At 39.0% G+C, this 14,031-nt stretch overlaps 1 protein-coding gene across 1 annotated transcript in view; it reads left to right on the top strand.

The window, feature by feature from the left end:
• Positions 1-14,031, top strand: part of LOC129268993 (TATA-binding protein-associated factor 172-like) — a 48,749-nt gene that overhangs the window by 16,898 nt on the left and 17,820 nt on the right. The window contains exons 13-23 of the mRNA XM_064105885.1: positions 616-867; positions 998-1,105; positions 2,200-2,349; positions 3,423-3,574; positions 8,761-8,929; positions 9,297-9,407; positions 10,136-10,194; positions 11,484-11,648; positions 11,926-12,043; positions 12,866-13,180; positions 13,603-13,876. Of these exons, the coding sequence (XP_063961955.1) occupies positions 616-867; positions 998-1,105; positions 2,200-2,349; positions 3,423-3,574; positions 8,761-8,929; positions 9,297-9,407; positions 10,136-10,194; positions 11,484-11,648; positions 11,926-12,043; positions 12,866-13,180; positions 13,603-13,876 (1,873 nt within the window). The remainder of the gene's footprint in view (positions 1-615; positions 868-997; positions 1,106-2,199; positions 2,350-3,422; positions 3,575-8,760; positions 8,930-9,296; positions 9,408-10,135; positions 10,195-11,483; positions 11,649-11,925; positions 12,044-12,865; positions 13,181-13,602; positions 13,877-14,031) is intronic.

Raw genomic sequence — 14,031 nt, 5'->3', positions numbered from 1 at the left:
AGAACGGGGTGAATTCCTTCTGTGTGTGTTGAAATCCACCAAGTGTGTACATTATGGCACATAACTCCTCGTTGATTTCAGGGTGGTGATTGATTTGTATGTGCATTATAAATGAATGTCTCCATTCAAAAGCGGTAAATGTGCTTTTTCCCGTCATGTATCAATAAAATTTGATAGTTTATTTCCATCACACTCATCTTTTGGACCGGTGGGCAAATAGAAAGATATCGAACTCTGGGCATGTCTCTCTCTTTCCCAAAGGGTTGATTTAATTGCCTCATAGTTTTTTTTATTTTTTATTATTTGAAAAGAAATTTTTCCATTTGCCCATCAAGTGATGCAGATCTTGCACACTCTTTGGGAAACCCTAGTCTGACTTGACAGCATCCATGAACAGCATCATGAAGGATCAATATTTTAAAGACTTTTCCATCTTTACTTGTCCGGTGAAGAAGAGCTTACACTCTGATAAACCGTAGTCTAGCTGAAGGACTTGAGAGCATCCATGAACAGCTTGCTCACAGAAGATGCACTCATTGCTTACGTGACCTGGAACCTGATGATCCCAGTGCGAAAGCTATTACAGAATTCTTTGTTTCCCCATTCATGCTTCAGGTGATGCAGATCTTGCACACACTTTGGGAAACCCTAGTCGAACTTGACGACCTGACGGCGTCCACCAACAGCATCATGATCCTGCTGGCGTCCCTACTCTCCAACCCTTCAGTCTGTATCCAGTCCAGTCTCAGCCAACCCCTGGGGGTCATGGTCCAGCGGCTCTGGCCTTTCATGAGGCACAACATAGGATCCGTCCGGAGGGCCGTACTGGACACCCTTCACACGCTACTCTGCACAGAGAACCCACAGGTAGGCAATGGATTCCTTGCAATCTCACAGTACATAGACGAATTTACAGTTAAAGCTTGAATTTGTGAAGATGGAGTTGGACTATGTTGTCAGAATTCACATTCTCCTTTTCATTTTAATACTACCATAGATGCCTGTAGCTGCTTGGATTGCTCCTATCTTGACTGACATGTTGAGACATGTCTATCAAAGGTGCATCTTGGAGACCAATAAAGACATCCTGGAGCTTGTCAAGAAGGTAAGAGATAGGAATGTAGTTGAGGCCGGCCTCGGCCTCGGGCTGAGTCATGTGTACAAAGTCTCTGGGAGAAGGTTTTCTCCAGCGACCTCGTGACTCGGAAGGACCGACGTTGACTATATTCCTGGTATGAAATACAAATGTGCCACATCTCCGAAACAATTTATGCTGTTCGATAATCAAGTGTTTGTTTTCAAGTTACATTTGGTTTTCATTATTTTCTGATAAGAAATCACCGATAATCAATGCAAGTAGTTCGCTCTTTGTGGTTCACTCGTTACGCTTTGCCGTTTACACTTATCCCAGAATTAAAAATGGTCTAGCTACAACACTGCCTGATGATGGTTTATTTCCATTTCGTCTAATGCCAATTCGTCCAATTGCCAACTCGTCTACTATCATTTGGTCTACCATCAGTTCGTCCACTATCCACATGGTCTAATTACCAATTCGTCCACTCACCATTTCGTCTCATAACCAGTTGGTCCAATAGCAAGTTAGTCCATATACCATTTGGTCTATTTGGACTAAGTCTTAATTGTGCAAGATGAATGAAAATAATGGATATGAGACCAACTGGTTATGAGACGAAATGGTCATAGACGAAATGGTGAGTGGACAAAGTGATGATTGGACCAAATGGTTATTGGACTAAATGGTTGTTAGATGAAATGTTGATGGACGGAATAGTATTGGACTAAATGAAACTATAATAATAATAATAATAATAATAGTACAGTTCTTAAATACGCATAACACCTACAGGTCTCTATGCGCGAGGAAAGCGAGAAATGTGGTGAGAATTGTAAATTTAAAAATTAGACATCAAATAATTATACATAAGATCAAAGAATATTAAACATGGATTGGACCTACATGTGACTAAGTTAAACATTCTGAAAGAGGTGGGTTTTTAATTGTACTTTGATTTTCTCAAGCTGGGTAATATTTCTTAATGTCGGTGGTAGAGAATTCCATTGTGCTGCAAGTATGTGGTGAGTGGACCAGTTGGCAGTAGACGAATTGGTAATTTACCCTGATGATGCGTTGATTTCTTTCATAACAAGACTCACCTTCTGCACACCTTCCCGTAGGTCTGGGATGCCCTTCTCCAGAGAACGCCGTTTGAATTCATCGTCCAGGCAGCCTTTCCCTGGGTGAGCGCCTGGCTATGTCTAGCTATGCAACCTGCAAGAGTACCCATAGATCCCCAGATGCTCATAGAAGCAAAGCATAAACCCAAGGTAAGTTGTATTGAATTCATCGTCCAGGCAGCCTTTCCGTGGGTGAGCACCTGGCTATGTCTAGCTATGCAACCTGCAAGAGTACCCATAGATCCCCAGATGCTCATTGAAGCGAAGCATAAACCCAAGGTAAGTTGTTTCTGAATTCATCGTCCAGGCAGTCTTTCCTTGGGTGAGCGCCTGGCTATGTCTAGCTATACAACCTGCAAGAGTACCCATAGATCCCCAGATGCTCATAGAAGCAAAGCATAAACCCAAGGTAAGTTGTATTGAATTCATCGTCCAGGCAGCCTTTCCGTGGGTGAGCACCTGGCTATGTCTAGCTATGCAACCTGCAAGAGTCCCCATAGATCCCTAGATGCTCATAGAAGCAAAGCATAAACCCAAGGTAAGTTGTTTCTGAGTTCATCGTCCAGGCAGCCTTTCCGTGGGTGAGCACCTGGCTATGTCTAGCTATGCAACCTGCAAGAGTACCCATAGATCCCCAGATGCTCATAGAAGCAAAGCAGAAACCCAAGGTAAGTTGATTCTGAATTCATCGTCCAGGCAGCCTTTCCGTGGGTGAGCACCTGGCTATGTCTAGCTATGCAACCTGCAAGAGTACCCATAGATCTCCAGATGCTCATTGAAGCAAAGCATAAACCCAAGGTAAGTTGTTTCTGAGTTTATGGTTCAGGCAGCCTTTCCGTTAACCTTTAGTCTAGGTGGAGGCTGCAGGAAGTGTCTTTGCCTTTTTTAATCTGATGCTGTAACATGAAACATCAGCAGTATGTCTGATGACTAAGACTATGCACAGCGGCTACAAAGCAGCCAATACCTATGAACTCCGGTCTTGTGTTAGTTGTTGTTTTCTTTTATCAATGAATGTCCGGTGGAAGTTTTTCGTAACAAAAAACCTGCATAGAATCCAAGTCGATGATAACATTGCAATAAATACACTTTCAGAATTATTTTTACTAGAGAAAATCCAGATTGAAAGATGATGATTTGACCCCTATCCTACAAACTGTTTTTTTTTTAATGACTGAGGTTACTACAGGTTTACTACATTATTCATTTTGAATTAATTACAGGAAACCAGCAAGTCACCTGGGAAGTCTTCATGGAAAAGCCAGCAGACGATACGAGAGGATGACGTCGAGTATATCGGAGGGGACATCTCCATGACTGCATCTCAGATCGACCAGGAAGAAGCAGTTTTGCTTGCAAGGGCAACGGCAGCTAGGTAATGTTAATCCCTCCAAAGAAAAATGGAACTGCTTTTGAGCAACACTCCACAAGAACAAAAGAAATTAGGTCCTTTCCAATCATATTGATTGCAAACAGTTTAGCTAAAGTTCAGTTAGTTTATTTCTTCATTAAAAATCACACCCGTTCATTGACGACTGGCTTTTTAGTGATGTACATCATACGTAGAAAATAATACAAAAGTAAAACACATACAAATAACTAATGAAATACTAACACATATTTTGAAACAATCAGTGCATAAGGTTGCTGAGAAATGAATAGAGTTGTCAGTCATTTTGAAATATGATGTCATTGTTCAAGTATGTGATAACTTCTGTGACATGTTGAAATATGGTTTGAAAAACTGGCTTTTGGACAGATGGCAAATAGGCAACTGGTAAAATATTGGATCTGATCGATGAAAACAATTCTGAATAACTCGGATCTAAAATCATCACATTCAGAACAAATCTTGAAACAATGAAACTCATGTTCTATATCACCATTGCAAATGATAAAGAAGCTTCCATGAGAAGGGACACTGTTATGATGGCCACATTTGAAGGATGCTAAGGCTCTTGCATGAGATCTGTTCTGACACTGAACCACATAGTTTGAAGTATTTAAGACGATAGCTTCCCGGTTTGTTTCTGGATTGGGATACTTCCCTTCTACCGTCAAAGATATGATTTGCATGTTATCATTGTTGATGCCTCAAGTTTGAGGATGCCTGGCTACTTCTTCATTCGTTTAAGGTCTCTTGCCCGGCACCTTAAAGAAGCATTGTGAGGACAATTGCTTAATAGACCTTTCTTTGGGTACAGATCTTCGCTCCATGTGGTTTCTAGATTTGTTATGAAGCCTTCAAAAGGCAGTTTGTGCTTTCTGTACGCGAGCACCTACGTGTATGTTCTAATCAATGGCTGCATGATGTGTGAGTTTGCTTCCCAAGTAGGTGAACCTCTTGAAACCCTTATGATGACTGCTATCTGTTAGCACAATTGTCTGTACAAATTTTCAATGAAAAAAAAAATGTGAAACACAGAAATACGTAAGAAATTCTAAAAATAAGGAAATACATAACTGGAAAAATTTGGCTTTAACAATTTTTCTTTGTGAAATCTATAATATGATTACAGAGCTGAAATTTTGAATAAAAAATATAATTCATAATACCATGTGAAATTGGGTTTTAAATATATGCAAATAAGGTTTTTCACCAATAAAGTTGCATAACTTATTCATAATACTTCAAATAATTATTTTAGGAATGTTTTTCACATTAATATGTGTCGAGATCTTGACATAGAGATAATTCATGAAGATCGTTCAGCCACAGTACAATATGGCTTCACAACAGATAAGATAAATACTCACATTTGGCTTGTCCATCCTTGGATATACATGTAACTCTTGGTAGTTCAATTTCACTCATTCGCAATGAGTGAAACCATATTGGCATTGTAGGTTGTTCTCCCGACCTCCTGTTCCAAAAAAAAATTAAAATAAAAAAATACACAAAAAATGACAAAGTATGGAGATTTGGGTATATGCATGCATATTAGTTTACATACACATAAACACTCATACACACCCAAACACATCTAGTCATTACTAGTACCTCTATGCAGGGTCACTAGCACAGTGCAACGAAGAAGTTTTTATGGCTGGAGATGCAACTGGCAACAAATTTATTGAAGCAGCTGTTCATTTCTAAACAAGCACAAAAGCCTTTGATGTCTGTTGTTTGATACCGCAGGTTTCATGGGGAAACGAAATATTGTAAAAAAATAGCTCATCAGTGATTTCGTTGTTTTCTCAACTTTTCCCCAACACAAGTTCAGTAGTAAATTGGATACCATTTTCAAGAGTCCAAAAATATTGCACATGCAAAGGGGTCTGATTGGAAGCTGATATCTTAAAGGAAAAAAAAAAAGATTTTGGCAAAATTTTTACATATAAATAAATATTTTGTAGGTATTAATTATTTGTGTATCTATGTGATATAGAGATATTTAATATTTACACAATAGGTAGAACGTAGCAATGGAGAGTATTAGGGAACTAGCATTGGCCAGGGGCCTATCACAAGCTAGTCTTTAAATGATTACAGTAGAATTATTGAGTTGTTAATGAGAAGTAAAAAATATGTAATGGCAAAACAAGTTACTCCGAAGCATATACATCATCAACAACTGTCATAATCACTACCACCATGGCATGTTTTACTCACATATTTTTAACAAATTGGTCTATTCTCACAAATTTCTCTCCCATCATGCCTGTATTGAATAATTCTGTTAATTGCGGCAACTCCTTTCCTACCTCCATAACAATCCCGTCATCACCGTTGTACGTGACCTTGCCATAGCAACCACATCACTTGCCCCTTCTGCAGGAGCAGCACGCATCTCAGCCATGTCAGCAGTGTACTGGTCGCGCTGGCTGGTGGCGTGGTCTATTGGCTCATCGGTGGATGCTGTACTGTTCTTTTTTCCTGAGAATGTTCATCTATTGCGTAAAAAAAAATGAGTTAACATATCCTATCATTCACTGCTTTCGGCAAGAGCAGCACGCATCTCAGCCACGTCAGCAGTGTACTGGCCACCATGAGTGGCAGCTGGCCGGTGGTTCAGTCTGTTGGATTTACGGTGGATGCTGTACTGTTCTTTTTTCCTGAGAATGTTCATCTATTGCGTAAAAAAAAATGAGTTAACATATCCTATCATTCACTGCTTTCAGCAAGAGCAGCACGCATCTCAGCCACGTCAGCAGTGTACTGGCCACCATGAGTGGCAGCTGGCCGGTGGTTCAGTCTGTTGGATTTACGGTGGATACTGGACTGCTCTGTTCCATGAGCAATTTCATCTATTGTGTTAAAAAGTGTCAGTTGACATATCCTATAGTAACATGAATTACTCACCAGTCATTGACCTTGTGCAGCTGATTGATTTTTCAGCCTTTATAGTGATATCCTGCTTCATCCGACTGGGCTTCTCAATCATAACCCGATTGAGCCGCTCCTCATCCTTACTCTCCGCTTGCTTTGAGTTTCTCTTTCTGCTTTGAGCTCCCCAATAACAACTCGATTGAGCCGCTAAAACATACTTCTTCCACTCCGCTTGCTTTGAGTTTCTCAATATTTGTTACTCCTTAATAACAACTCGATTGAGCCGCTACACATACTTTTTCCTCTCTGCTTGCTTTGAGTTTCTCAATAAGCTTTGAGCTCCTCAATAACAACTCAATTAATCTGCTCTACATACTTTTTCCTCTTCAGTTGTTTTGAGTTTCCCAATCTTTGAGCTCCTCAATAACTTGATTGAGTCGCTCATGCTTCTTCCACTCAGATTGCTTTGTTTGCTTTTCCATCTCCTTCATCTGTTTCTCTACCTTGTCCTTCTCTCTCTCAGCTTTCCCCTTTGGCCTCTCCGCTTTTACCGTCTTTCCCTTAGCGGCCTTTTGCTGTGATACCTCCTTCCTTCCCTCCACAATCTCCTTGTTCCTCTGTGCCATCTCATTAACCATCCTCTTCGCTGCTTCACCGCTGCTCTCCTTGAGCCTGGTGATCTGGGCTGTCAGATAACGTTCTCTTTGTCCTTCTGCAAGGAGCTGTATGGGGTAGCAGCGAAAATACAACATGAATTACATATAATGCCTGATCAATCAATACAATCCATTTTATTCAGACAGTTGAATGAACACAAAAAACCTCTCCCTTTTCCAAAGAATTCTATTATCAGTAATAGAAAAAAAGACTGTACAAAGGCCAAGACAACTTCCTCTCTTCGAAATTCATTCTGTTACTCTGTGATAATTCATTCTTTTCTTTCAAAGAAATTCCTCACACTTTCTCTTAAGATATTCCAGTGTATCTTGCAAATCACATATATCAATGTGACCAAAGGTATCCCCTTTTACAAAGTTTTCTGTTATCAATAATAGCATATAGGCTGTACAGAATGTCAAGACAACCTTCTTTTTTCAAAGTTCGTTCTGTTCTTCCTTGATAATTCTTTTTTTTTTCAATAAATATCCCATACTTTCTCATAAAATAAATTTTATGAACTTTATGATATCGCAGGTCACCGATATCAATTATACCACAATGTATACCATAACAAAACCTTGTTCACCGGGCAAAGGTTTTTGCACTGGTATTGGATCAAGACCACTGACTTTGATCTTGTAGTCCAGATTTTTCACACTATCGACCGTATTTCGACAGTACAGTCAACACACAAAACTATCCCTTTAACAAGTATTATGTTATCAATAATAGGATAAAGGCTGGCACACTGGTAAAGACAACTTCTTTTTGTTGAAGTTGATTGTGTTCCTCCTCGATAATTCTTTATTTTTAAGAACATTTTCTCTAAGAATACTTTCTCTTATGATACCACAATATATCTTTCAAATCGCAGATATCAATATTACCACAACATACTAGGATATCATAACAAAACCCAGTTCACTGGTTAAAGTTTTTTTAACGATATTGGATCAAGAGCAGTGAGTTTGATTTTGTAGTCAAGGTCTTTCACCCGGTCGATTTTTATTCCGACGGTTCAGTCAACACACAAAACTATAAATTTTACAGATTATTCTGTTGTCAATGATAGAAGAAATGTATAAAGAATCAAGACTATTCTTTTTTTTAAACTCATTCTTCTCCTCCTGGATAATTCATTTTTTTCCCAAGAAGATTGTCCATACTTTCTCTTATGATAACACAATATATCTTACAAAATCACAGATATCAATGTAACCACAACTTACACCATACTAAAACCTTGTTTACTAGTCAAATGTTTCTCACATGGAAATGTCATGCTTTTCTGATGCTTTGCTGCCTTTGCACAAAATCAACGACTTAGGAGCCTCTGGGTGCTATCAATTACAGAAATATTATTTGTTGAATCCATATAAAATATTCATTTGCAGTATTAAAACAATTACCCATAACTATTATTCAAATCTTATTACTCTATCTCCGCAATCATCAGTTGTTATGCCTATTACCTCTCCTAGCCTCTTGGATTTGGGGGTCATGAGGTCAAGGTGGACAAAGGTCATTACATACACTGAAATATGTTGTTTCCATCAACTGTTTAAGGGATCAACTTCAAACTTAGTTTATCTTGCCAAGACAATTTTTTGTTTTGCATATCACCTCCCCAGACTCCTTGGTCGTTTAGCCCCCTACCTAACCCTTACCATCGCTCCCAGTCAAGATGGCGGACTGGACCCATTCTGTCAGGTCCTTCAGTTTCATCTCAACACCAAGAATTCATTACAGCGGATGCAGGTTGCCATGGTAATTGAGGAGTGGGCTAGAGCGGGACTACAGGTTAGTTGTGCAAGTAATTTTTGTTTAAAAATCTATTAGTTCCATGTTTAAGATGCCATCTAAATGTCTTTGTGTAGACATCTGCTTATTTCTGTATTATTTTATTTAGATTTGTGTTTTGTCCATGTGTAATAATGAATAGAGTTTAATTTTATTGTATAGTCATATTTTCATCAAGGTTAGTTTATTACAGTAATAAAAATACCCTTTTTGTGTGTAGTTTAAGTACAAGACTTGAAAGCAAATACCAAAACAGGGAATAAGAAAACTTGTAAATTATTTATCAAGATGAAACTCTTGAGACATCAAACGGTTTCAAGAAATTATGGAAATGCTTCAACCATTAGCACATCCATTTTTTTTTCAGGACTGCAAATGCCCAGATGGCCTGAAGTCGACCCTGATGGAGGTCTTATCAAGTACTGTCTATTTTGATGAGGTTACAAACCCTTTCATGAAACTGCAGCTGGAATGTAAGGTGAGCTTTTATTTGTGTATTTCATAAACATGTGTTCCGCCCTTGTTATGACATCACACCTGGTGGGTGTTTCATAAAGCTGTTTGTAAGTTAAGAGCGACTTTAAGAACGACTGGTGATCCTTTCTTGTGGTAAATGATATTCACCATTAAATGTTCATCGGTGATTATTAAGCATGTAAGAAAGGATCACCAGTCGTTCCTAAAGTCGATCTTAACTTACGAACAGCTTTATGAAACGGCCCCCTGGTTAGCTTGTAGACATTACTGCCCAAGTTTTGATCTCTGAATTCTTGTGATATGTAAAATTTGTGTTAAATGTTGTTGATGTGACATTGCTGGAAAAAAGGACGTTTGAATGATTGTGAATGTCTGGTACAAGAGATTATTTAAATAATGATGATTTTGATCCAGATGACGTCAAATCCTAGACAATAACAAATGCGATCCTTGCGACTTTGGTCACATGATATCATTTTGTCCTTACAGTGATTTTAATATATAAACTATGTCATGCTCTATCTTGTCTATTTTAGCAAGTTGGGGAAAGGAGGGGGTGGTAGTTTTGGTGGTAATGATCATGACGTAGTCTTGCAAGATGGGGAAGGGTGGGGGGGGGGGGTCACCATTGTGGCGATGGGGGTGGGGGTAGTTGCGGATGTAGTGATCACGATGATTTGCAGAAAAAAGAAAGAAGAATAAGTTATATTTTTGTATGTTTACGCCTAGAGCCTTGTTGTGGCCTGGAGAGCAATGAGACCTGACATCTTGCAAACCAGTTTCCCAAGGTAAATAGTGAATCTTCTCTCTTCCACACCAATTATCACTTACCTTTAACCCTAAATAGACTGGGCTATTTTGATGCCTAAGAAGACTGGGGGGGGGGAGGGGCTGATTCAGCCCCCCCTTATGATCTCGGCCGTCGATCGCGACGAAAATTGGCATGCGTGTTACCCATGGCATTATCTACAAAACTATAATATCAAATTCTGAGAAAAATCTCATTGCTCATTAATTATGCTAATTTATGCGTAAAATCATAAGTTTGCTCTAATTAATAAAATGATTCCCCTAAAATGCTAATTTTTGTTTCACATACTCTATATAGGCATCTGATCAAATTTATTTATTTTCTTATGTATTCTATTGTTTTCTAAATTTCTTACGTATTTCTTTGTTTTTCGACTTTTTTTAAATTGTTTTTTCAATGGAAATTGTCAGGGGCTTTATTTTGACCATAAACAAGATAAAATTAATTGATTTTAAGCAGTAAAAGGAAAAATAATGATACATTTTATGAATTTTGGCTAATTTACTATGTGCATTGGATTTGTACACAGATTCACGTTTTTGAGTAATTTTGGGTCTGCATGCACTTACGAAATGTTGCGTAATTTTGGAACCGCGTATCCGGGGGTCATAATTTTGGTCTCAAAAGTTGCGCGAGACTTGAAAGTAAAATGTCAGCGAGCGACGCGGTCAAAAAATTTCGAGTAGCGGATTTATCGCGAAAAAATGTTGAGGGGGGGGCTGAATCAGCCCCCCCCCCCGGTCTTCTTAGGGTTAAGCAATTATTTGAATGACCATTACATATTCATTGCAAACATACTCTTCCAGATGTGTACATGTATAATTATTTAAACTCAGTAAACCATTGATTGATTGATTTATCTAGTTTCTAAGAGAGGTTTTACCATACCTTTAAAGGGGGGGGGGAGGGACAAACTGACCAACAATTTGTGGTCTCCCATTGACTGGTGTTATTTTATACATTTTGAAATATCTATTAATAGTGCAGATAATGAATTAGCCCTAATCCTATTTTGATCCAGAAACTAAAATGTTTTGACAGGAAAAATACTTGATGTTTTGCTAAATGTTTATATAATTATTGTGATATGAATGTATCGAGTTGAGAATTAGTATGTTATCATTCAAATGTGTCTATATTACAAGACTACACTTTTCAGAATGTTGCATTATGGGTAGAAACCTGACCAGATTTGAGTAGTTTAGGACTTGAGTTGTTGCTATTACGGAATGTTCCAGGGTATTTGTCATGTCTTCCCATATCCAGTGCCTTTACTGTTGACCAGGCCAAGTCATTGTACGACTCTGTTCAGCAGCATCTATCCCAGACGATTGGTGGAAGCGATGCCCACCAAGATCTCCAGAGTAAAGCAAGACAGGTGCTGGCATCTGTCCACGAAATCAATGAACAGCAACAAAAACTCAGTATCAGGTAAGGAATATTAGAGTTTAATTGCCCAAATGCTCCCCAGGGAGTGGTCTAAATGTTTTATGTGTGTTGTAATAAATATTGTTTATATGTATAAGAACAAATATATGCCACTCATGCAGACACTTTCAAGATGTCTTAAGTAAAAAATCATTAAATCATGATGCGGAGATTGAATTTGTAACAAATGTTATGAAAATCAGGAATCCTTCTACTTTGAGATTAAATTTCTATCATGCCTTGGTTACTAAGTTTATATTGTACTCTTCTCTTTATCTAGAACTCAGTCTTGTGTAACAGGAGCATTAGTCTCTCTTCAAGCCTTACCTGATAAATTGAATCCACTCATCAGGCCTCTGATGGATGCAGTCAAAAAGGAGGAGAGTCCAATTATGCAGGTAATAAAAGGGATGATGATGAGGTGATGATGACGATGATGGTGATGATGATGATGATGGTGATGGTGATGGTGATGGTGATGATGATGATGATGATGATGATGATGATGATGATGATGATGATGATGATGATGATGGTGGTGGTGGTGGTGGTGGTGGTGGTGGTGGTGGTGGTGGTGGTGGTGGTGGTGGTGGTGGTGGTGGTGGTGGTGGTGGTGGTGGTGGTGATGATGGTGATGGTGATGATGGTGATGGTGATGATGATGATGATGATCATGATCATGATGGTGATGGTGATGGTGATGATCATGATGATCATGATGATCATGATGATGATTATGATGATGATGATAATGATAATGATGAGGAGGAGGATTATTATAATGATGTGGATGATGATGATGATGAGGAGGAGGAGGATGATTATGGTGGTGGTGATGATGATGTTAATGATTATAGTGGTGGTCATGATGATAATGATAATAATGATGTGGAGGATGATTATTATAATGATGTGGATGATGAGGATGATGATGATTATGGAGGTGATGAGGATAATGATGATGATGATATTGTTGTTTTTGTACACTCTTCAGCAACAGTATTGCACGCTCTTTTGGATTCAATCCTTATAAGTACCCACTTACCACACCTACACAATATGTAAATTAGTGTCTTTATACCAAATGTCACTAGTCTTGTAATTGGATATGTATTTTATTTTGATAGCAAAAGGAAAAAAAAAAATCAGAATTTTCCAGCTAATATTAGAGTATAATTATGATGCTATATACTGAAGAGAATTTCCTTTTTCATTTTCAGAAAAGAGCTGCAGGAAACTTGGCCCGTCTCCTAGAGCTTTGTTCGTCCCGCCAACCTTGCCCCAACCCTAAGATCATCAAGAACCTCTGCACCAGTCTCTGTTCCGACCCATCCATCACCCCACCAGCCTCCCAACCTCTACGCTCCTCCACCAACGATCCCCCATTGAACACCCTTGCCGTGCCCATGCCTGGCCCAGGGGGGTCCAGGTCGTCATCGCCCCTGACGGTCGGGGGCGGGGAGGGTAGCAGTTCACAGACGATCGTCCCGTGCGATAAGCTTCATGGTGTCCTTACACTGTCCAAGCAACAACAGGTAATGTAATCTCTTGTGCTTCTTCAGTGACTAACAGCAATGGTCAAGTTACTTTACACCTTTTTGTCATACTTTCCTTTGGGTTTACCTCTCTTTTCAAAGTTTCTAATTTGCTTTGCTCTGAACCTTTTCTTATTGAAAATAATTTAAAAGATTTGATGAAATAAATTTGCTCATCAGTCAGTCACATTATATAGAATCAAAATGAAAACATTTTTACAGGTTTTAGATTTTTTTTTCCTAAAATGAATAACAGTCATAACTGTGTCTATTTCTCCCAAAGTATTTCTTTACAAACTTCCAAATTATGTCTTTACAAACCTTGAAAGTATCAGTACAGCGTTGCTTTAGTAGTAGGTTGGGTTTCTTTTACATTCATGTAAGATTTTGTGAGGTAAATTATTTTGTTCTCTCTCATTCAGCAAGCAGTATTGACAGCTGCGAGCAGACGAGCAGCCTTCACCAAGTCTCGCAGCCGTGACAGCAGCATGCCTGACATAGCACTGAGCCTGGGCGTTGACCCTGGTGGGGAATCATCAGAGACCATGAAGCAGGCTAAGATCCAGAGGAGGGGGTCGGAGATGGCCCTGACTACCATCACTTCACACTTCGGTAGCAGGCTGCTGGAGTCCTTAGGCAAGGTCTGGGAGTCTATGACAGGTCAGCTCATGGAGCAAATCAAACCGGGGAAATTTGGTAAGTTCCAAGTTTGGAGAAACTCTACTGTAATACGGGTATCTGCAATAATTTTTTGTTTACGCCTCGTGAGAGTTGCTCATGGTCCAAATTAATCCAGGGAAATTTGGTGAGTTCGAAGTTTGGAGAGGTGCTCATATAATATAATATCCGCA

The sequence above is a fragment of the Lytechinus pictus genome, chromosome 10 (assembly GCF_037042905.1).
Source record: "Lytechinus pictus isolate F3 Inbred chromosome 10, Lp3.0, whole genome shotgun sequence".
NCBI classification, from domain to species: Eukaryota; Metazoa; Echinodermata; class Echinoidea; order Temnopleuroida; family Toxopneustidae; genus Lytechinus; species Lytechinus pictus.
This window is presented reverse-complemented; position numbering and strand designations above follow the sequence as displayed.